Source organism: Pelmatolapia mariae, linkage group LG2 (genome assembly GCF_036321145.2).
Source record: "Pelmatolapia mariae isolate MD_Pm_ZW linkage group LG2, Pm_UMD_F_2, whole genome shotgun sequence".
Lineage (NCBI taxonomy): Eukaryota > Metazoa > Chordata > Actinopteri > Cichliformes > Cichlidae > Pelmatolapia > Pelmatolapia mariae.
Genome location: NC_086228.1, coordinates 27,131,254 through 27,152,850, shown reverse-complemented (window position 1 = coordinate 27,152,850; position 21,597 = coordinate 27,131,254). Strand labels below are relative to the sequence as shown.

At 41.7% G+C, this 21,597-nt stretch overlaps 4 protein-coding genes across 36 annotated transcripts in view; all 4 read left to right on the top strand.

Moving 5' to 3' along the window:
- Positions 1-21,597, top strand: part of LOC134644348 (protocadherin gamma-C5-like) — a 306,637-nt gene that overhangs the window by 195,449 nt on the left and 89,591 nt on the right. Inside the window, exon 1 of one of the 33 annotated variants that reach the window (XM_063497676.1) lies at positions 650-2,536. The exons of 29 other annotated variants lie outside the window; for them this stretch is intronic. In XM_063497676.1, coding sequence (XP_063353746.1) covers positions 665-2,536 — 1,872 coding nt within the window. In that variant the 5' untranslated portion in view covers positions 650-664. Of the gene's footprint in view, positions 1-649; positions 2,537-13,376; positions 15,929-21,597 lie in introns of those variants that run through there. 3 more of the 33 variants (XM_063497682.1, XM_063497566.1, XM_063497658.1) reach the window with 3 other exon arrangements.
- Positions 7,168-9,773, top strand: LOC134644644 (protocadherin beta-16-like). Its single transcript, XM_063497734.1, has one exon. The coding sequence runs from the start codon at positions 7,350-7,352 to the stop codon at positions 9,771-9,773; it is 2,424 nt and encodes an 807-aa protein (XP_063353804.1). The 5' UTR covers positions 7,168-7,349.
- On the top strand, positions 10,280-12,855 carry LOC134636762 (protocadherin gamma-A11-like). The gene has a single exon (XM_063486897.1). The coding sequence runs from the start codon at positions 10,465-10,467 to the stop codon at positions 12,853-12,855; it is 2,391 nt and encodes a 796-aa protein (XP_063342967.1). The 5' UTR covers positions 10,280-10,464.
- On the top strand, positions 17,370-20,021 carry LOC134637753 (protocadherin gamma-A11-like). The gene has a single exon (XM_063488275.1). The coding sequence runs from the start codon at positions 17,604-17,606 to the stop codon at positions 20,019-20,021; it is 2,418 nt and encodes an 805-aa protein (XP_063344345.1). The 5' UTR covers positions 17,370-17,603.

Genomic DNA, 21,597 nt, shown 5'->3' with positions numbered 1-21,597 from the left:
TTTCAAATAAAAAACATGACGATTTAAGACTATTCGATGTACAGAGGACTATAAAGCTACAAGACTGACATCTCACTTTGGAACTCCTTTCGCTCACCTGGATGCATGTTCGCATTGTGGAGCCTCGTTGATAAAATAGGAGGGTAGAACAATGAAAGGGCCTGCGCTGTTGTGTTTTGCTCTCCTTTCCTTTGGCTCGGTAACTGGACAAGTCAGCTATACAATACCGGAGGAAATGGCTAAAGGATCGTTAGTTGGTAATATAGCACAGGATTTAGGTTTACAAATCAAACGTTTAATATCAGGTAAAGCTCGAATTTATACCCGAGACAGCGATCAGTACGTCGAGCTGAACAGAGAAAGAGGAGTCCTCCTCGTTAAAGAAAGGATCGACAGAGAGGCGCTGTGCAGACGGACGACACCGTGTGCTCTACATTTTCAGATCATTTTGGAGAATCCGATGGAATTTTATACGGTTACAGTCCAGATCACAGATATCAATGACAATGCACCCACCTTTGAAGAAGCTGAAATTGAATTTAAAATTAGTGAGTCGGCGGTAACTGGGGCAAAATTTGTTCTGGAAAGGGCTGTGGATGTTGATGTTGGCACCAATGATCTTCAAAGGTACGAATTAAAACCAACTGACAATTTCGTTCTTAAAATGCATAATAATGCTGATGGAAACAAAAATGTTGAGATGGTACTACAGAAGCCTTTAGACAGAGAGAAACAAGAGCAGATATCCCTCGTGTTAACAGCTGTAGATGGAGGAGAGCCACAGATGTCAGGAACAATGCAGATTCTCATTACAGTTTTAGACGCTAATGATAATGCTCCAGTTTTTACACAGCAAACATACAAAGCTACAGTCACTGAGAATTCACCTAAAGGAACAGTTGTTGCTACTGTTACAGCGTCAGACGCAGATCAAGGTTCGAACAGTAAAATAACATATTCAATCACAAATAAAGTGGATGACGTCAGGAAAGTCTTTAATATAAACCAGGAGAATGGCGAAGTGACTTTAATTGGTAATACTGACTTCGAGGATTCACGAGGTTTTCAGTTAAGTTTACGTGCTAGTGATGTTGGAGGACTAACAGATTCCTGTAAACTGATTGTTGATGTTTTGGATTTAAATGACAACAAACCTGAAATCAACATAATGTCTAAGTCGACTGTGATTTCAGAGGATGCTAAACTCAATACAGTTGTTACAATGATAAACGTTGAAGACAGGGACACTGGAGAAAACGGGAATGTTCAATGTTCAGTAAGTGATAGTGTACCTTTCATTTTGAAATCATCAACAAATCACTTCTATACCTTAGTAACAGGCAGTGATTTAGACAGAGAGAGAGCCTCTGAGTATAACATCACCGTGACCTGCTCTGATGAGGGAGTGCCCTCCCTCTCCAGCAGTGTCACTCTCACCTTACAGATCTCAGACGTTAATGATAACGCACCTGTCTTTGAGAGAAGCTCATATGAGGCCTACATTGTAGAAAACAACACGCCAGGTCTCTCTATATTTACAGTCAAAGCCACAGACGCTGACTGGAACCAGAATGCCCGTGTTTCTTACATACTGGAGGACTCCTCCGTTAATGGAGTGCCAGTCTCTTCATATGTGTCTGTTAGTGCTGATAGTGGAGTCATCCATGCAGTGCGCTCTTTTGACTACGAGCAGATCAAAGATTTCCACTTCCGCGTAAAAGCGCAGGATGGAGGCTCTCCTCCACTCAGCAGCAACGTGACTGTGAAAATAATGATCCAAGACCAGAACGACAACCCCCCTCAGGTTCTGTACCCAGTCCAGACTGGTGGCTCTCTGGTGGCTGAAATGGTTCCTCGTTCAGCAGATGTGGGCTATCTGGTGACTAAAGTGGTGGCTGTTGATGTGGACTCTGGACAGAATGCCTGGCTCTCCTATAAACTGCAGAAAGCCACAGACAGGGCGCTGTTTGAAGTGGGCTTACAGAATGGAGAAATCAGAACTATCCGCCAAGTCACTGATAAAGATGCTGTCAAGCAAAGACTGACTGTTATAGTGGAGGACAACGGGCAGCCCTCTCGTTCAGCTACAGTCATTGTTAACGTGGCGGTGGCGGACAGCTTCCCTGAAGTGCTGTCGGAGTTCACTGAGTTGACACACGATAAGGAGTACAATGACAACCTGACTTTTTACTTAGTCTTGGCTCTGGCTGTAGTTTCCTTCCTCTTCATCACGTGTTTAGTGGTTATTATATCAGTCAAAATCTACAGGTGGAGACAGTCTCGCATCCTGTACCACTCCAACCTCCCTGTGATTCCATATTATCCACCACGTTACTCAGACACTTTGGGCACAGGGACTCTGCCACATGTATACAATTACGAGGTGTGCAAGACGACTGACTCCAGAAAGAGTGACTGTAAGTTCGGCAGAGCTGGTAGTCAGAACGTGCTGATAATGGACCCCAGTTCTACAGGAACGATGCAGCGGATACAGAGTGAAAAGAGCATCTTGGATGAACCAGACTCTCCTCTTGAGGTTAGACTGCCCTTAAATGTTTTCTACATCATCATACAAATTTAAGATTGCCTTCAAGCCTTATAGATCATATATAATACAATTACAATAACATTATCGTCCATATGATATCAAATTTGTATTTCCAGTCTCTTATATTTCCACTAAAACAAACTGTTACTTATAAAGGTTTGGAATTTTTTTCGTTTCATATTTTACATTTGAGGAATGAAAAATACCCACCTCATGTTTATTACATGTTGACTTTGCATATTTCGTGTAATTGTTTTCCAGTTCAGTACTCACTTCTCTGTTCATGTATATGTTCCGTTACTTTGTGAATTGTCAGTAAACTCTTATTGTGGTTCAATCTAGCTTTTTAGTTGAGGAGATCAATATTTCATATCCACTCATTTTATAGATTTTGTTTTAATTGTTGGAAATAAATGCCCCTCATCTGACAGGATTTCTTTCGTGGTGCCTGCCTCACTGACATAGAGGTAAGCACCACGAATCTGGCGTTGTCCATTTCAGAACGCTGGACAGCAACAGTAAGTCCATCGCCTTCTGTTGACCCCGTTAGTGTTTCCCCATTGTGTCCTGAGTTTTGTTTCTATGTGATTCAGCACTGAACAAATGTTTTCTGAACATTATAACCGCTTTAACCTACCAGGTGTTTCATTCAATGCTCTCAAATCTTAATAGTTTTAATCATATATATGTGTGTGTGTGTGTGTGTGTGTGTGTGTGTGTGTGTGTGTGTGTGTGTGTGTGTGTGTGTGTGTGTGTGTGTGTGTGTACGGGTTCGTACTATCCTGGTGGGGACCAAAATCTGACTTTTACTATCCTGGTGGGGACTTTCTGCACCGTGGGGACCAAAATCCAGGTCCCCTCGGGGTTGAAAGCAATTTTCACACTCAAAATGCGGTTTTACTGTCAGGGTTACAATTAGGTTATGGTTAGGTTTAGGGTAAGGGTTAGGGTTAGGCATTCATTTTTAATGGTTAGGGTTAGGGTAAGGGGCTAGGGAAAGCATTATGTCAATGGGATGTCCCCACGAGGATAGCAAACCAGACATGTGTGTGTGTGTGTGTGTGTGTGTGTGTGTGTGAGAGAGAGAGAGAGAGAGAGAGAGAAAGAGAGAGAGACTGAGCAGCCCAAGGTTAAAGTTACTTTAAAAATGTCTCTAAACCAACCTTCCAGGGCCGTGAATATGATCCGTATTATTTGATAATGGATTTCCGTGTGCGTTTTCAGTACAAATATTACCATTTAACTTGGAATTTTTGTGACGTATTTTAAAAAGAAAAAACCTTCATGTTAGCTGTCTGCAGTTTTCTAAGGTGAACTCTTAGGGCCGCTGTTGGCTAAATTGTCAACAGCTGAGTAGGGTTATAACAGCAACTCCCTTGTAACGTCGGTATAACGAAGAAAGAACAGAACGACAAAGGACGGCCTCGAGACATACACAGTATTTGGAGGCAAAGGACATCGACCGTTTTAGTACATTTTCTCATGTGTGTGGATGATAAACGTGCGAAATTGACGTTTGACGTTTAAAGCGTGATTTGTAGGATATTATCACAGTGAACATCTATTCGCAAAATCGCATAAAACAATGGCAAGGCAAGTACTCCTGTTTATCTCTCTTCTCGCCGTCGGATCGGTGCTCGGACAAGTGAGCTATACAATACCAGAGGAAATGATCAAAGGATCGTTAGTTGGTAATATAGCGCAAGACTTGGGTTTACAAATCAAACGGTTGACTTCAGGTAAGGCTCGGATTTATGCTCGAGACACCGATCAGTACGTCGAGCTGAACAGAGAAAGAGGAGTCCTCCTCGTTAAAGAAAGGATCGACAGAGAGGCGCTGTGCAAACAGACGACACCGTGTGCTCTACATTTTCAGATCATTTTGGAGAATCCGATGGAATTTTATACGGTTACAGTCCAGATCAAAGATATCAATGACAATCCACCTACTTTTAAAAAAACTAAAATCACTTTCAAAATTAGCGAAACGGCGCTCATCGGGGCAAAATTTGTTCTGGAAAGGGCTGTGGATCTGGATGTTGAAATGAATAGTGTTCAGTCATATGAATTAAAACCAAGTGACAATTTTGCTCTCAAACTGCACAGCAACTCTGATGGAAATAAAAATGTTGAGATGGTACTGCAGAAACCTTTAGACAGAGAGAAACAAGAGCAGATATCCCTCGTGTTAACAGCTGTAGATGGAGGAGAGCCACAGATGTCAGGAACAATGCAGATTCTCATTACAGTTTTAGACGTTAATGATAATGCTCCAGTTTTTACACAGCAAACATACAAAGCTACAGTCACTGAGAATTCACCTAAAGGAACAGTTGTTGCTACTGTTACAGCGTCAGACGCAGATCAAGGTTCGAACAGTAAAATAATATATTCAATTACAAATGCAGCAGATGATGACACCAGGGTATTTGAGATTAATGGGGAAAACGGGAATGTTGTATTAATTGGAATAATTGACTTTGAAAAGTCAAGAAACTATCAAATAAATTTACTTGCTAGTGATGAGGGAGGACTCACGGATTCGTGCAAGTTAATTGTCGATGTGCAAGATGTAAACGACAATAAACCTGAAATCAACATAATGTCTAAGTCAACTGTGATATCAGAGGATGCTAATCTCAACACAGTAGTTACGATGATAAACATTGAAGACAAGGACTCGGGGGAAAACGGAAAAGTGCAGTGTTTTATGACCGATAACGTACCTTTCGAATTAAGAGCATCATCAAATAATTTCTATACCTTAGTAACAGGCAGTGATTTAGACAGAGAGAGAGCCTCTGAGTATAACATCACTGTAACCTGCTCTGATGAGGGAGTGCCCTCCCTCTCCGGCAGTGTCACTCTCACCTTACAGATCTCAGACGTTAATGATAACGCACCTGTCTTTGAGAGGAGCTCATATGAGGCCTATACTGTAGAAAACAACACGCCAGGTCTCTCTATATTCACAGTCAAAGCCACAGACGCTGACTGGAACCAGAATGCCCGTGTTTCTTACATACTGGAGGACTCCTCCGTTAACGGAGTACCAGTCTCTTCATATGTGTCAGTTAGTGCTGATAGTGGAGTCATCCATGCAGTGCGCTCTTTTGACTACGAGCAGATCAAAGATTTCCACTTCCGCGTAAAAGCGCAGGATGGAGGCTCTCCTCCACTCAGCAGCAACGTGACTGTGAAAATAATGATCCGGGACCAGAACGACAACCCCCCTCAGGTTCTGTACCCAGTCCAGACTGGTGGCTCTCTGGTGGCTGAAATGGTGCCTCGTTCAGCAGATGTGGGCTATCTGGTGACTAAAGTGGTGGCTGTTGATGTGGACTCTGGACAGAATGCCTGGCTCTCCTATAAACTGCAGAAAGCCACAGACAGGGCGCTGTTTGAAGTGGGCTTACAGAATGGAGAAATCAGAACTATCCGCCAAGTCACTGATAAAGATGCCATCAAACAAAGACTGACTGTTATAGTGGAGGACAACGGGCAGCCCTCTCGTTCAGCTACAGTCGTTGTTAACGTGGCGGTGGCGGACAGCTTCCCTGAAGTGCTGTCGGAGTTCACTGAGTTGACACACGACAAGGAGTACAATGACAACCTGACTTTTTACTTAGTCTTGGCTCTGGCTGTAGTTTCCTTCCTCTTCATCACGTGTTTAGTGGTTATTATATCAGTCAAAATCTACAGGTGGAGACAGTCTCGCATCCTGTATCACTCCAACCTCCCTGTCATTCCATATTATCCACCACGTTACTCAGACACTTTGGGAACAGGGACTCTGCCACATGTGTACAATTACGAGGTGTGCAAGACGACTGACTCCAGAAAGAGTGACTGTAAATTCGGCAGAGCTGGTAGTCAGAACGTGCTGATAATGGACCCCAGTTCTACAGGAACGATGCAGCGGATACAGAGTGAAAAGAGCATCCTGGATGAACCAGACTCTCCTCTTGAGGTTAGTCCTTCTGTTGTTAAAAAAAATGAATGTGTTTTTAGGCTTTACGATTAAAATCAAAATTAAAATAATATAAAATGATAGTTTAAATTTGCGTATCAACGTTCAGTACTGTCGCAGTGATCATTTTCAGCACCACAGACAGCGGACAAAAAGAACCTTTCTGCCTGAACCCCAAACATGCAGAATTTATGTCATTTCTTTAGGGAACAGTGGCGCACTAATGTGTACTTATTTTTAGTGTTTATGTTTTTGATTTTTTTTCTCTCTTTCTTTTTTCTTTTATTTCTCTTTTTTGGTTGTGGTGGTGCCGTTCTTCCTGCTATCCGACATCTTAAAAAAGAAATATTTTGAAGACCAGAGCGTTTTTTGTTTGTTTTTAAAATTTAAACATAGTTACTACGTTTTCCCTTCTGTTTTTCCTTTTTTAAAATAATTTCAGTATTTTTTTTTAATTGTCTTCGACGAATTGGGTTTAGCAGTACTATTTTTTGTCTGTTTGTTGGGTATTCAAACCTCAAATATTTGTTTAACCTTGCACTGATTTTCCTGTCATAAATCAGTGTAGTGTAGTGTCATGTTTTGTACTCCTAGAGACGCTGTTGGCTAGTCTGTGGTAGTTTTGCTGCTGATTACAGCAGCACCTCCCAGATAATTTAGATCGGAGGAAGTATTGTCGACACAGTAGACATTTCAGGTTTCCGAGAATAATATAGCCTACATGACATTGTAGCAGTCGGTTTTTTGATCGACCTTTATTGTGGGGCTTTTTCATTTTTACTCCAGCTGTGTGTGGAATTTAGCTGTTTTTCTCGACTGCTTTGATTCGTCATGATATTACAAAGCCGTTGGACCGAAACAATGAAATGGCAAGTGATACTGTTTTTCTCAATGCTCTCTCTCTGTTATGTGTTCGGGCAGGTAAGCTATTCTGTTCCAGAAGAAATGTCAAAAGGCTCGTTAGTCGGTAAGATAGCACAAGATTTAGGTTTGGACCTAAAACGGTTGAAAACGGGAAAAGCTCGCTTGCATGTTGGAAACAGCGCTAAATACATTGAACTGAATAAAGAAAGGGGGGTGCTTCTTATCAAGGAGAGAATGGATAGGGAGGCTTTATGCAAACAAACGACTCCCTGTGCTTTACACTTTCAAATGATTTTGGAAAATCCCATCGAGTTCTACCGTGTTACTGTAGAAATAACAGATATAAACGACAACGCCCCGATATTCAAAATGAAAGATATGGTATTTGAAATAAGCGAGTCGGCTGTGAAGGGGTCAAAATTTATATTAGAGAAAGCACTGGATTCTGACGTTGGAATAAATGGGCTTAAAAGCTACTCCCTTAACCCAACAGATAATTTTGCTTTGAAACTCAACGACAACACTAATGGGGGGAAAGAAATAGAGATGGTTTTGGAGAAACCTCTTGATCGAGAGAAAGAGGAGCAGCTGACTCTTACACTAACAGCCGTCGACGGAGGTGAACCTCAGCTCTCGGGGACAGTGCAAATTCATGTAACTATATTAGATGTCAATGACAACGCACCGGTTTTTACACAGTCAACGTACAAAAGTAGTTTAATGGAAAATTCTCTAAAAGGAACTCAACTGATTACTGTTACAGCCACCGATAAAGATGAAGGAACAAATGGTTTCGTAACATATTCGATATCAAATAACATTGATGGAATTTCTGATTTATTTGAAATACATGAGACAAGCGGGGAAGTACGGTTGATCGGAAATGTAGATTATGAAACATCGAAACATTATCAGCTCAATATTAAAGCCAAAGATCAGGGTGGTCTCAGTGACTCGTGTAAGATTATGTTTGATATTACTGATGTAAATGATAATAGCCCAATAATAGATTTAATGTCGACTACTCAATCGGTTCCAGAAGATTCCACCTTAAAAACCGTTGTTGCAGTTATGAACGTGCATGATGCTGATTCAGACGATAATGGAGTAGTTAAATGTTTCCTAAATGACAATGTACCTTTTAATATTGAGAGTACATCAAATAGCTTCTACAGCATCATAACAGACAGTGATTTAGACAGAGAGAGAGCATCAGAATATAACATCACTGTGACCTGCTCTGATGAGGGAGTGCCCTCCCTCTCCAGCAGCGTCACTCTCACCTTACAGATCTCAGACGTTAATGATAACGCACCTGTCTTTGAGAGAAGCTCATATGAGGCCTATATTGTAGAAAACAACACGCCAGGTCTCTTGATATTCACAGTCAAAGCCACAGACGCTGACTGGAACCAGAATGCCCGTGTTTCTTACATACTGGAGGACTCCTCCGTTAACGGAGTGCCAGTCTCCTCATATGTGTCGGTTAGTGCTAATAGTGGAGTCATCCATGCAGTGCGCTCTTTTGACTACGAGCAGATCAAAGATTTCCACTTCCGCGTAAAAGCGCAGGATGGAGGCTCTCCTCCACTCAGCAGCAACGTGACTGTGAAAGTAATGATCCGGGACCAGAACGACAACCCCCCTCAGGTTCTGTACCCAGTCCAGACTGGTGGCTCTCTGGTGGCTGAAATGGTGCCTCGTTCAGCAGATGTGGGCTATCTGGTGACTAAAGTGGTGGCTGTTGATGTGGACTCTGGACAGAATGCCTGGCTCTCCTATAAACTGCAGAAAGCCACAGACAGGGCGCTGTTTGAAGTGGGCTTACAGAATGGAGAAATCAGAACTATCCGCCAAGTCACTGATAAAGATGCTATCAAACAAAGTCTGACTGTTATAGTGGAGGACAACGGGCAGCCCTCTCGTTCAGCTACAGTCGTTGTTAACGTGGCGGTGGCGGACAGCTTCCCTGAAGTGCTGTCGGAGTTCACTGAGTTGACACACGACAAGGAGTACAATGACAACCTGACTTTTTACTTAGTCTTGGCTCTGGCTGTAGTTTCCTTCCTCTTCATCACGTGTTTAGTGGTTATTATATCAGTCAAAATCTACAGATGGAGACAGTCTCGCATCCTGTATCACTCCAACCTGCCTGTCATTCCATATTATCCACCACGTTACTCAGACACTTTGGGCACAGGGACTCTTCCACATGTGTACAATTACGAGGTGTGCAGGACGACTGACTCCAGAAAGAGTGACTGTAAGTTCGGCAGAGCTGGTAGTCAGAACGTGCTGATAATGGACCCCAGTTCTACAGGAACGATGCAGCGGATACAGAGTGAAAAGAGCATCCTGGATGAACCAGACTCTCCTCTAGAGGTCAGTTAACTGCTGTTGTGAACGGCTTTCATTCAGTGATGTTGTTGTAATACATGCAACTTTCTTGCTTATAGGATGGAGATAACTACAGCACATTTGAAATTATACGTCAGTATTTCAAAATATCTTGTTTCAATTCTAATCTGATCGTTTATTACTGATTTCAGCACCACGGATAGAGACAGCATTTGTCCCTCCTCGCATTTCTCTTTAAAATAGATTTAATACTTGCTCTATCTTTTGTTCCTTTGTTTGTTACATATATCAAAACATGTCTTCTATATATTTGTTTGAGTTTTTTAGTTCGTCAGTGCAGGCCTCTAGATATCTAGCTTTTAAGGTGTTTTTTCCTAACATTTTTATGAAATATATTAAGTTAAATAATTTTATTGTTCTTGTAGTTCTGCTCTATGGGCTCAATGGGCCGCTGTTGGTCAACGTGTTGCAATCCTGTAGACAGGATTTGAAGCAGATCCTCCCATTTCATGTCCGTATTTTAGAGAAAGGAAGGGAGACAAAGCACTGTTCACTGACCGGGAATCTTTTAGATGGATACAGCGATCTGATGGACTATTATTTCACTGTTTGGGAGTAATATATGTTCCTTTATCTATATCTTTTCATGTGGAAACATTATTTTTTGTCGTGATTCCCTTTGCAAAAGACGTTCTGTGGTGCAGCGTATATTTTGAACAGAACAATGAGACGGCAAGTACTGTTTTTTATCTCGATCTTCTATATAGGTTATGTTGTCGGTCAAGTGAGCTTCTCTATTCCGGAGGAAATGCCAAAGGGGTCTGTTGTCGGAAATATAGCTCGAGAATTGGGCATAGATGTGAGGAGACTAAAGTCAGGTAAATCTCGTATATTTACGAGCGACAGCGCAGAATACATAGAGCTGAGTAGGGAGAGAGGAGTCCTCCTCGTCAAAGAGAGAATCGACAGAGAGTCACTCTGCAGACAGACGACGCCTTGTGCTTTGCATTTGCAGATTATTCTAGAAAACCCAATGGAGCTTTTTCGAATAACGGTCGAAATCACTGATATAAACGACAACAGTCCAAGTTTTAAAAACGATGAGAAACGTTTTGAAATAAGCGAATCCGCAGTTACAGGATCGAAATTCGTGTTAGAAAGAGCGGTCGATGCAGATATTGGAATAAATGGCCTGAAAAATTATAGCCTGAGACCTACAGATAACTTTGTTCTGAGAATCGAAAATCAGGCTGATGGACATAAAAAGGTTGAAATGGTTTTACAAAAGCCGTTAGATCGAGAAAAGCAGGAACAAATATCATTGTTGTTAAACGCCGTAGACGGAGGGGATCCTCAAATGTCGGGTACGGTAAAGATTTATGTGACCGTACTCGATGTGAATGACAACGCTCCGGTTTTCACGAAGTCGGTTTACAAGGCGGCTATAGCCGAAAACTCTCAGAAAGGAACAACAGTGACAACAGTGAGCGCTTCTGATGCAGATAAAGGGACAAATGGGGATGTTTCTTATTTAGTATCAGCTACAATGGATAGTGTATCTGACATATTTACAGTAAATCAAAATGGTGAAGTAATATTAGTTGGTGAAGTTGACTTTGAAAAAGCCAAGTATTACCAAATTGATATTGAGGCCAAAGACAGTGGTGGTCTTTCTGATTCCAGTAAGGTTATAGTTGATGTTATTGACATTAATGATAATGAGCCTGTAATCAGTATACTTTCGAAATCAGATTCTATTCCTGAAAACTCTCCCCATAATACAGTTATAGTTATGTTCAGTGTCTTTGACCCAGATTCAAGTAATAATGGTCAAGTAAACTGCAGATTAAATAGTAACATACCATTTACTATTACAGCTGCCTCAAATGATTTCTACAGCTTGGTAACAGACAGTGATTTAGACAGAGAGAGAGCCTCTGAGTGCAACATCACTTTGACCTGCTCTGATGAGGGAGTGCCCTCCCTCTCCAGCAGCGTCATTCTCACCTTACAGATCTCAGACGTAAATGATAACGCGCCTGTCTTTGAGAGGAGCTCATATGAGGCCTATGTTGTAGAAAACAACACACCAGGTCTCTTGATATTCACAGTCAAAGCCACAGACGCTGACTGGAACCAGAATGCCCGTGTTTCTTACATACTGGAGGACTGCTCCATTAACGGAGTGCCAGTCTCTTCATATGTGTCGGTTAGTGCTGATAGTGGAGTCATCCATGCAGTGCGCTCTTTTGACTATGAGCAGATCAAAGATTTCCACTTCCACGTAAAAGCGCAGGATGGAGGCTCTCCTCCACTCAGCAGCAACGTGACTGTGAAAGTAATGATCCGGGACCAGAACGACAACCCCCCTCAGGTTCTGTACCCAGTCCAGACTGGTGGCTCTCTGGTGGCTGAAATGGTGCCTCGTTCAGCAGATGTGGGCTATCTGGTGACTAAAGTGGTGGCTGTTGATGTGGACTCTGGACAGAATGCCTGGCTCTCCTATAAACTGCAGAAAGCCACAGACAGGGCGCTGTTTGAAGTGGGCTTACAGAATGGAGAAATCAGAACTATCCGCCAAGTCACTGATAAAGATGCTATCAAACAAAGACTGACTGTTATAGTGGAGGACAACGGGCAGCCCTCTCGTTCAGCTACAGTCGTTGTTAACGTGGCGGTGGCGGACAGCTTCCCTGAAGTGCTGTCGGAGTTCACTGAGTTGACACACGACAAGGAGTACAATGACAACCTGACTTTTTACTTAGTCTTGGCTCTGGCTGTAGTTTCCTTCCTCTTCATCACGTGTTTAGTGGTTATTATATCAGTCAAAATCTACAGATGGAGACAGTCTCGCATCCTGTATCACTCCAACCTGCCTGTCATTCCATATTATCCACCACGTTACTCAGACACTTTGGGCACAGGGACTCTTCCACATGTGTACAATTACGAGGTGTGCAGGACGACTGACTCCAGAAAGAGTGACTGTAAGTTCGGCAGAGCTGGTAGTCAGAACGTGCTGATAATGGACCCCAGTTCTACAGGAACGATGCAGCGGATACAGAGTGAAAAGAGCATCCTGGATGAACCAGACTCTCCTCTAGAGGTCAGTTAACTGCTGTTGTGAACGGCTTTCATTCAGTGATGTTGTTGTAATACATGCAACTTTCTTGCTTATAGGATGGAGATAACTACAGCACATTTGAAATTATACGTCAGTATTTCAAAATATCTTGTTTCAATTCTAATCTGATCGTTTATTACTGATTTCAGCACCACGGATAGAGACAGCATTTGTCCCTCCTCGCATTTCTCTTTAAAATAGATTTAATACTTGCTCTATCTTTTGTTCCTTTGTTTGTTACATATATCAAAACATGTCTTCTATATATTTGTTTGAGTTTTTTAGTTCGTCAGTGCAGGCCTCTAGATATCTAGCTTTTAAGGTGTTTTTTCCTAACATTTTTATGAAATATATTAAGTTAAATAATTTTATTGTTCTTGTAGTTCTGCTCTATGGGCTCAATGGGCCGCTGTTGGTCAACGTGTTGCAATCCTGTAGACAGGATTTGAAGCAGATCCTCCCATTTCATGTCCGTATTTTAGAGAAAGGAAGGGAGACAAAGCACTGTTCACTGACCGGGAATCTTTTAGATGGATACAGCGATCTGATGGACTATTATTTCACTGTTTGGGAGTAATATATGTTCCTTTATCTATATCTTTTCATGTGGAAACATTATTTTTTGTCGTGATTCCCTTTGCAAAAGACGTTCTGTGGTGCAGCGTATATTTTGAACAGAACAATGAGACGGCAAGTACTGTTTTTTATCTCGATCTTCTATATAGGTTATGTTGTCGGTCAAGTGAGCTTCTCTATTCCGGAGGAAATGCCAAAGGGGTCTGTTGTCGGAAATATAGCTCGAGAATTGGGCATAGATGTGAGGAGACTAAAGTCAGGTAAATCTCGTATATTTACGAGCGACAGCGCAGAATACATAGAGCTGAGTAGGGAGAGAGGAGTCCTCCTCGTCAAAGAGAGAATCGACAGAGAGTCACTCTGCAGACAGACGACGCCTTGTGCTTTGCATTTGCAGATTATTCTAGAAAACCCAATGGAGCTTTTTCGAATAACGGTCGAAATCACTGATATAAACGACAACAGTCCAAGTTTTAAAAACGATGAGAAACGTTTTGAAATAAGCGAATCCGCAGTTACAGGATCGAAATTCGTGTTAGAAAGAGCGGTCGATGCAGATATTGGAATAAATGGCCTGAAAAATTATAGCCTGAGACCTACAGATAACTTTGTTCTGAGAATCGAAAATCAGGCTGATGGACATAAAAAGGTTGAAATGGTTTTACAAAAGCCGTTAGATCGAGAAAAGCAGGAACAAATATCATTGTTGTTAAACGCCGTAGACGGAGGGGATCCTCAAATGTCGGGTACGGTAAAGATTTATGTGACCGTACTCGATGTGAATGACAACGCTCCGGTTTTCACGAAGTCGGTTTACAAGGCGGCTATAGCCGAAAACTCTCAGAAAGGAACAACAGTGACAACAGTGAGCGCTTCTGATGCAGATAAAGGGACAAATGGGGATGTTTCTTATTTAGTATCAGCTACAATGGATAGTGTATCTGACATATTTACAGTAAATCAAAATGGTGAAGTAATATTAGTTGGTGAAGTTGACTTTGAAAAAGCCAAGTATTACCAAATTGATATTGAGGCCAAAGACAGTGGTGGTCTTTCTGATTCCAGTAAGGTTATAGTTGATGTTATTGACATTAATGATAATGAGCCTGTAATCAGTATACTTTCGAAATCAGATTCTATTCCTGAAAACTCTCCCCATAATACAGTTATAGTTATGTTCAGTGTCTTTGACCCAGATTCAAGTAATAATGGTCAAGTAAACTGCAGATTAAATAGTAACATACCATTTACTATTACAGCTGCCTCAAATGATTTCTACAGCTTGGTAACAGACAGTGATTTAGACAGAGAGAGAGCCTCTGAGTGCAACATCACTTTGACCTGCTCTGATGAGGGAGTGCCCTCCCTCTCCAGCAGCGTCATTCTCACCTTACAGATCTCAGACGTAAATGATAACGCGCCTGTCTTTGAGAGGAGCTCATATGAGGCCTATATTGTAGAAAACAACACACCAGGTCTCTTGATATTCACAGTCAAAGCCACAGACGCTGACTGGAACCAGAATGCCCGTGTTTCTTACATACTGGAGGACTGCTCCATTAACGGAGTGCCAGTCTCTTCATATGTGTCGGTTAGTGCTGATAGTGGAGTCATCCATGCAGTGCGCTCTTTTGACTATGAGCAGATCAAAGATTTCCACTTCCACGTAAAAGCGCAGGATGGAGGCTCTCCTCCACTCAGCAGCAACGTGACTGTGAAAATAATGATCCAGGACCAGAACGACAACCCCCCTCAGGTTCTGTACCCAGTCCAAACTGGTGGCTCTCTGGTGGCTGAAATGGTGCCTCGTTCAGCAGATGTGGGCTATCTGGTGACGAAAGTGGTGGCTGTTGATGTGGACTCTGGACAGAATGCCTGGCTCTCCTATAAACTGCAGAAAGCCACAGACAGGGCGCTGTTTGAAGTGGGTTTACAGAATGGAGAAATCAGAACTATCCGCCAAGTCACTGATAAAGATGCTATCAAACAAAGACTGACTGTTATAGTGGAGGACAACGGGCAGCCGTCTCGTTCAGCTACAGTCGTTGTTAACGTGGTGGTGGCGGACAGCTTCCCTGAAGTGCTGTCGGAGTTCACTGAGTTGACACACGACAAGGAATACAATGACAACCTGACTTTTTACTTAGTCTTGGCTCTGGCTGTAGTTTCCTTCCTCTTCATCACGTGTTTAGTGGTTATTATATCAGTCAAAATCTACAGGTGGAGACAGTCTCGCATCTTGTATCACTCCAACCTGCCCGTCATTCCATATTATCCACCACGTTACTCAGACACTTTGGGCACAGGGACTCTGCCACATGTGTACAATTACGAGGTGTGCAAGACGACTGACTCCAGAAAGAGTGACTGTAAGTTCGGCAGAGCTGGTAGTCAGAACGTGCTGATAATGGACCCGAGTTCTACGGGAACGATGCAGCGGATACAGAGTGAAAAGAGCATCCTGGATGAACCAGATTCCCCTCTTGAGGTTGGCCTCATGAAATTACAAATGATTTTAAATGCCTGTTATTTTGCATGCATAGTATTCTGGAGGTTATCAGAGAGCTAGCAATGCACATTTTATTTCTTCCATAGCAATTCACTGTTCATTAAACCACTTCTGCACTTTAACAGAATCAGCCTTTCATCTCATAATATATACGTTTTCCCCCTCTTTTATCTAAACCTAACAAAGTCATCTTAGCCCTAATTTAGTTTTAGTTTAGGTATATGAAAAGAGTCTCCATAATCAGCATCCTGTTCCAGCACTTTTTTTCAAGAAAACAGGATTAATTATTGACAATTATTCAATAATATGTTAACCTTTTAAGTATTTGGAACATTGTAATTGCAGATTGTGTTTCACTGAAATGTCTACTAGCACTGTTTACATTGCAGTAGAGTGCAACTTTCAGCTCTGAAAGCAACTTTTTAACAACAAGCTTTAGTTAACTAGTGAACCAAAACTTAAAACACTATGATCAAAACATTAAAGCAGACAGCTTGGAATACCAGAAGCAACAAAATGTCTACTGGTGGTCTTCCCTTTGATACTTTTTAGACTTAAACTATTTATTACAAGCTAATCATCAGCTATTCTCCCACTTGGTTTTAATTTTTCTTCCAGAAAACTTACAGAAACCTTATACTTTTCAAGTTGTGTTAAGCAAATAATTACTTTCATCTGGGACCTGTGCAATGCAGTTTTGAAAATTACTACTTATTCTTATTGTTTACTAAAGGAGAAGATTAACTTCATCAAATAACTACCAGTTTATGTCTTGTGCTTCTTCTAAAGCTGTCTCCACCCTGGTGCATATTAGCAGGAACTGCATACTTATACACATTCATTGATCAGGAAAACCCTTGAAGTAGAATGATTATTTGCAAAAAATGGCATTTTTGTCCTTTGTAATCACTACATTTTTTCCATTATCTGTATTTATCATTTTGGAGCCTTACTTCATGGTTAAACTAATTTTGTGTTTAACAGCATTATCACAAATCACTATCTATAGAGGAAGATTTTAAAAGGCACAAGTGTAACAGGTAAAGAAATACAACCTATCACTTTTGTAATCTTTTTTATAAAGTTCTCTTTACTTCAGATATATATTGTTACTAGATCTTTACCTTGTTTTACTGTTCCTTAGAATCTCATGCCATATTACAAGGGAAAGTGTATTGTGTTATTAAAGATGACTTGACATTGTACAATAATCAAAATATACCCTTCAGAATAATATGTCAAGGCAGGTGGTGAGGTTGTCCTCTGTATTATTTTGTATTTGAGTTATAAGTACCCTAGACAAATATTTTATTATTGTGTAATGAGTTAAACTCCTATTTATTTATTTTTTTCGCTTTGAATCTGCAAGCTGATGTTGTAATTTTCTGCAGTGCACATGTTTGGACTCTCAGGGCCGCTGTTGACTAATGTAGAGAATTTCCCTTCATTTGATACGTTAAACACAGAAAGAGACGCACATACAGCACACAAGCGTAGCTGATAAACACAGGAGATATCCGCGCTGTGGTTTATTTTTTTCGAGTTCAAGAAACACGGACAGAATCAGTTTTGCTCTGGAGTACTATCTATTCGGGAAAACCAGGCGCTTTTGAGTACAGCAGGCTTTTTTTCTCCAGCTTTTAACGAAGAGAAAATGTCGGGCAGAACAATGAGATGGCAAGTACTGTTGTTTGTGTCGGTCTCTTCCCTCGGCACAGTTTTCGGGCAGGTCGCTTACTCGATTCCCGAGGAAATGTCAAAAGGCTCTGTAGTTGGTAATATAGCGCAGGATTTAGGTATAAATGTAAAGAGACTGAAATCGGGTAAGGCGCGTATATATACAGAAGACAATGGAAAATACGTCGAGCTGAATAAAGACAGAGGCGTCCTGCTTGTCAGAGAAAGAATTGACAGAGAGACGCTCTGCGGGCAGACGACACCTTGTGCTTTACATCTTCAAATTACACTTGAAGACCCGATTGAATTCTATACCGTTACTGTCGAAATTAACGACATTAACGACAATGCTCCGAGCTTCAAAAAGGATGAAATAAAATTTAGGATTAGTGAGTCGGCTGTGACTGGAGCAAAATTTGTGCTAGATAGAGCAATAGATCCAGACGTAGGTGTGAACGGATTGCAGAGTTATTCGCTAAAACCTACAGACAGTTTTAATCTAAAACTGCAAAATCAGCAAGACGGGAGCAAAAAGGTGGAGATGGTGTTGCAGAAACATCTAGACAGAGAGGCGCAACAGCATCTCTCTTTAATTCTCACAGCTGCTGACGGTGGTGAGCCTCAGCTGTCGGGAACAGTGCGAATAGAAATTTCCGTGCTAGATGTCAACGACAATGCTCCAGTATTTACGCAGGAAGTCTATAAGGTGACTATAATGGAGAATGCTGCAAAGGGTGCAATTTTGTGTACTGTTAGTGCTACAGATGCAGATGAAGGTTCTTATGGGAAGGTTATTTATTCAATAACAAACACGTTAGACGATGTCCCTGTAATGTTTCACATTGCCGAAGAAAGTGGTGAGGTATCCCTAACTGGAAACCTGGATTATGAAAAGGCACAGCTCTATGAAATACATGTACAGGCTAGTGATGATGGGGGACTAACAGATTCAGCTAAAATTCTTGTTGAAGTAACCGACACAAACGATAATCACCCATCTATTAATATAATGTCTAAAACAAATTCCGTATCAGAAAATTCAAGGCCAGAAACAATTGTAACAATTTTCAATGTTCAAGATCCCGACTCTGGTGAAAATGGCAAAGTAGCATGTAATATCGAAGGACATGTGCCATTTATGATCAAATCAACATCTAAAAAGTTCTTTAGCCTAGTTACAGACAGTGATTTAGACAGAGAGAGAGCATCCGAATATAACATCACTGTGACCTGCTCTGATGAGGGAGTGCCCTCCCTCTTCAGCAGCGTCACTCTCACCTTACAGATCTCAGACGTTAATGATAACGCACCTGTCTTTGAGAGGAGCTCATATGAGGCCTATATTGTAGAAAACAACACGCCAGGTCTCTCTATATTCACAGTCAAAGCCACAGACGCTGACTGGAACCAGAATGCCCGTGTTTCTTACATACTGGAGGACTCCTCCGTTAACGGAGTGCCAGTCTCCTCATATGTGTCGGTTAGTGCTGATAGTGGAGTCATCCATGCAGTGCGCTCTTTTGACTACGAGCAGATCAAAGATTTCCACTTCCGCGTAAAAGCGCAGGATGGAGGCTCTCCTCCACTCAGCAGCAACGTGACTGTGAAAATAATGATCCAAGACCAGAACGACAACCCCCCTCAGGTTCTGTACCCAGTCCAGACTGGTGGCTCTCTGGTGGCTGAAATGGTGCCTCGTTCAGCAGATGTGGGCTATCTGGTGACTAAAGTGGTGGCTGTTGATGTGGACTCTGGACAGAATGCCTGGCTCTCCTATAAACTGCAGAAAGCCACAGACAGGGCGCTGTTTGAAGTGGGCTTACAGAATGGAGAAATCAGAACTATCCGCCAAGTCACTGATAAAGATGCTATCAAACAAAGACTGACTGTTATAGTGGAGGACAACGGGCAGCCCTCTCGTTCAGCTACAGTCATTGTTAACGTGGCGGTGGCGGACAGCTTCCCTGAAGTGCTGTCGGAGTTCACTGAGTTGACACACGACAAGGAGTACAATGACAACCTGACTTTTTACTTAGTCTTGGCTCTGGCTGTAGTTTCCTTCCTCTTCATTACGTGTTTAGTGGTTATTATATCAGTCAAAATCTACAGGTGGAGACAGTCTCGCATCCTGTATCACTCCAACCTCCCTGTCATTCCATATTATCCACCACGTTACTCAGACACTTTGGGCGCAGGGACTCTGCCACATGTATACAATTACGAGGTGTGCAGGACGACTGACTCCAGAAAGAGTGACTGTAAATTCGGCAGAGCTGGTAGTCAGAACGTGCTGATAATGGACCCCAGTTCTACAGGAACGATGCAGCGGATACAGAGTGAAAAGAGCATCCTGGATGAACCAGACTCTCCTCTAGAGGTTAGCCTCATGAAATGATACATGATTTTTTTTCCTGCCTTTTATGCTTCATGATATTCTGGAGGCAAATAGACAGACATTCCATTAGATGTTAGGAAACTACATCAGTTACACTTACAATTTTAAACATAACCAGTATATTTTAACGACGTTGATGCGTTGCAAAGTTTTTATCAACTCACATCGCAGTTCAGCACCACAGACAGCGACACCTTAGTTGTTCAACTTCATTATTCCAGAGTCTTTTTCTTTAAGACTGGATTAATTTCTTTAATTCATCTCAGCTTTAATTTAGGATGTATTTATTTTGTAATTGCACAATGTAATTTTTTACTAAGATGTTTCAATATATAATTAAACTATATATGCTGTAAGCTACACATATCCTAAAATCTCTAAATGTAGGTTATTCGAGGTTTAGATCAGCGTTAATAGCGTGGCTTTACACTGAATTGATTGTTTTTGAGAATTAATGTTGTAATTTCTATTTTCAACTCAAAGGGTCGCTGTTGGCAAGGGTGTTGCGTTTTGGTTTGATGTTTTTTGTTCCTCCGTGTCTTCCCTTTTCCGTGGAGATATTCGACGTACAGAAAGAAAGACTGTTCGGGTTTATAAGAAGCACTGCAAGGAATTGTATACCTACACAAACCGTTTGATTCCTATAATTGGAATGCCAACGATTTTTTTTCTGTCTTCATACTTTCTCCATGACAACTGCTTCTTTTTTTTAGTGGAGAAGGAACGGAAATCTGGTCGGGCAGAACAATGAGACGGCAAGTACTGTTGTTTCTCTCAGCCCTGTGTCTCAAATACGTGCTCGGGCAAGTCAGCTACTCCATTCCCGAAGAAATGGCCAAAGGCTCTGTGGTTGGAAACATAGCTCATGATTTAGGTTTAGATCTTAAAAGGTTGAAATCAGGTAACGCTCGCGTTTACACGGGCGGCGGTGTAGAATACATCGGGCTGAATAAAGAAAGGGGGGTTCTGCTTGTCCAGCAGCGGATAGACAGAGAAGCTTTATGCGGAGAGACGACGCCTTGTGCCTTACATTTCCAGTTAATTTTGGAAAATCCAATGGAAATGTTTCGGGTAACAGTGGAGGCTACGGACATAAATGATAATACCCCCACTTTTACCAATTCAGAAAAACGTTTCGAAATTAGCGAGTCCGCTGTGATAGGATCGAAATTCGTGTTAGAGAAAGCAGTAGATTCCGACATAGGAATGAATGGTTTACAACAGTACTCACTTGCTCCAAGTGATCATTTTGTATTAAAACTAGAAAGTCAGCCAGACGGAAGTAAAAAGGTGGAAATGGTTCTACAAAAGCCTTTAGACCGAGAAAAGAAGGATTATTTGTCCCTGCTGTTAACTGCTATGGATGGAGGAGAGCCGCAGATGTCAGGGACAATGCAGATATTTGTCACTGTATTAGATGCGAATGATAATGCACCGACATTTGCCAAACCGTTATATAGAGCAAAACTGCAAGAAAATTCTCCTAAAGGCACCAGTGTTACAACTGTAAGTGCGTCTGATAAAGACATCGGTTCAAACGGAGAATTATCATATCTGATATCTACAAGCAAACGTA

What these genes read in the sequence shown, in the direction of transcription:
- LOC134644644 (XM_063497734.1), top strand. Translation starts at nt 7,350, where the DNA reads ATGATATTACAAAGCCGTTGGACCGAAACAATGAAATGGCAAGTGATA.
- LOC134636762 (XM_063486897.1), top strand. Translation starts at nt 10,465, where the DNA reads ATGAGACGGCAAGTACTGTTTTTTATCTCGATCTTCTATATAGGTTAT.
- LOC134637753 (XM_063488275.1), top strand. Translation starts at nt 17,604, where the DNA reads ATGTCGGGCAGAACAATGAGATGGCAAGTACTGTTGTTTGTGTCGGTC.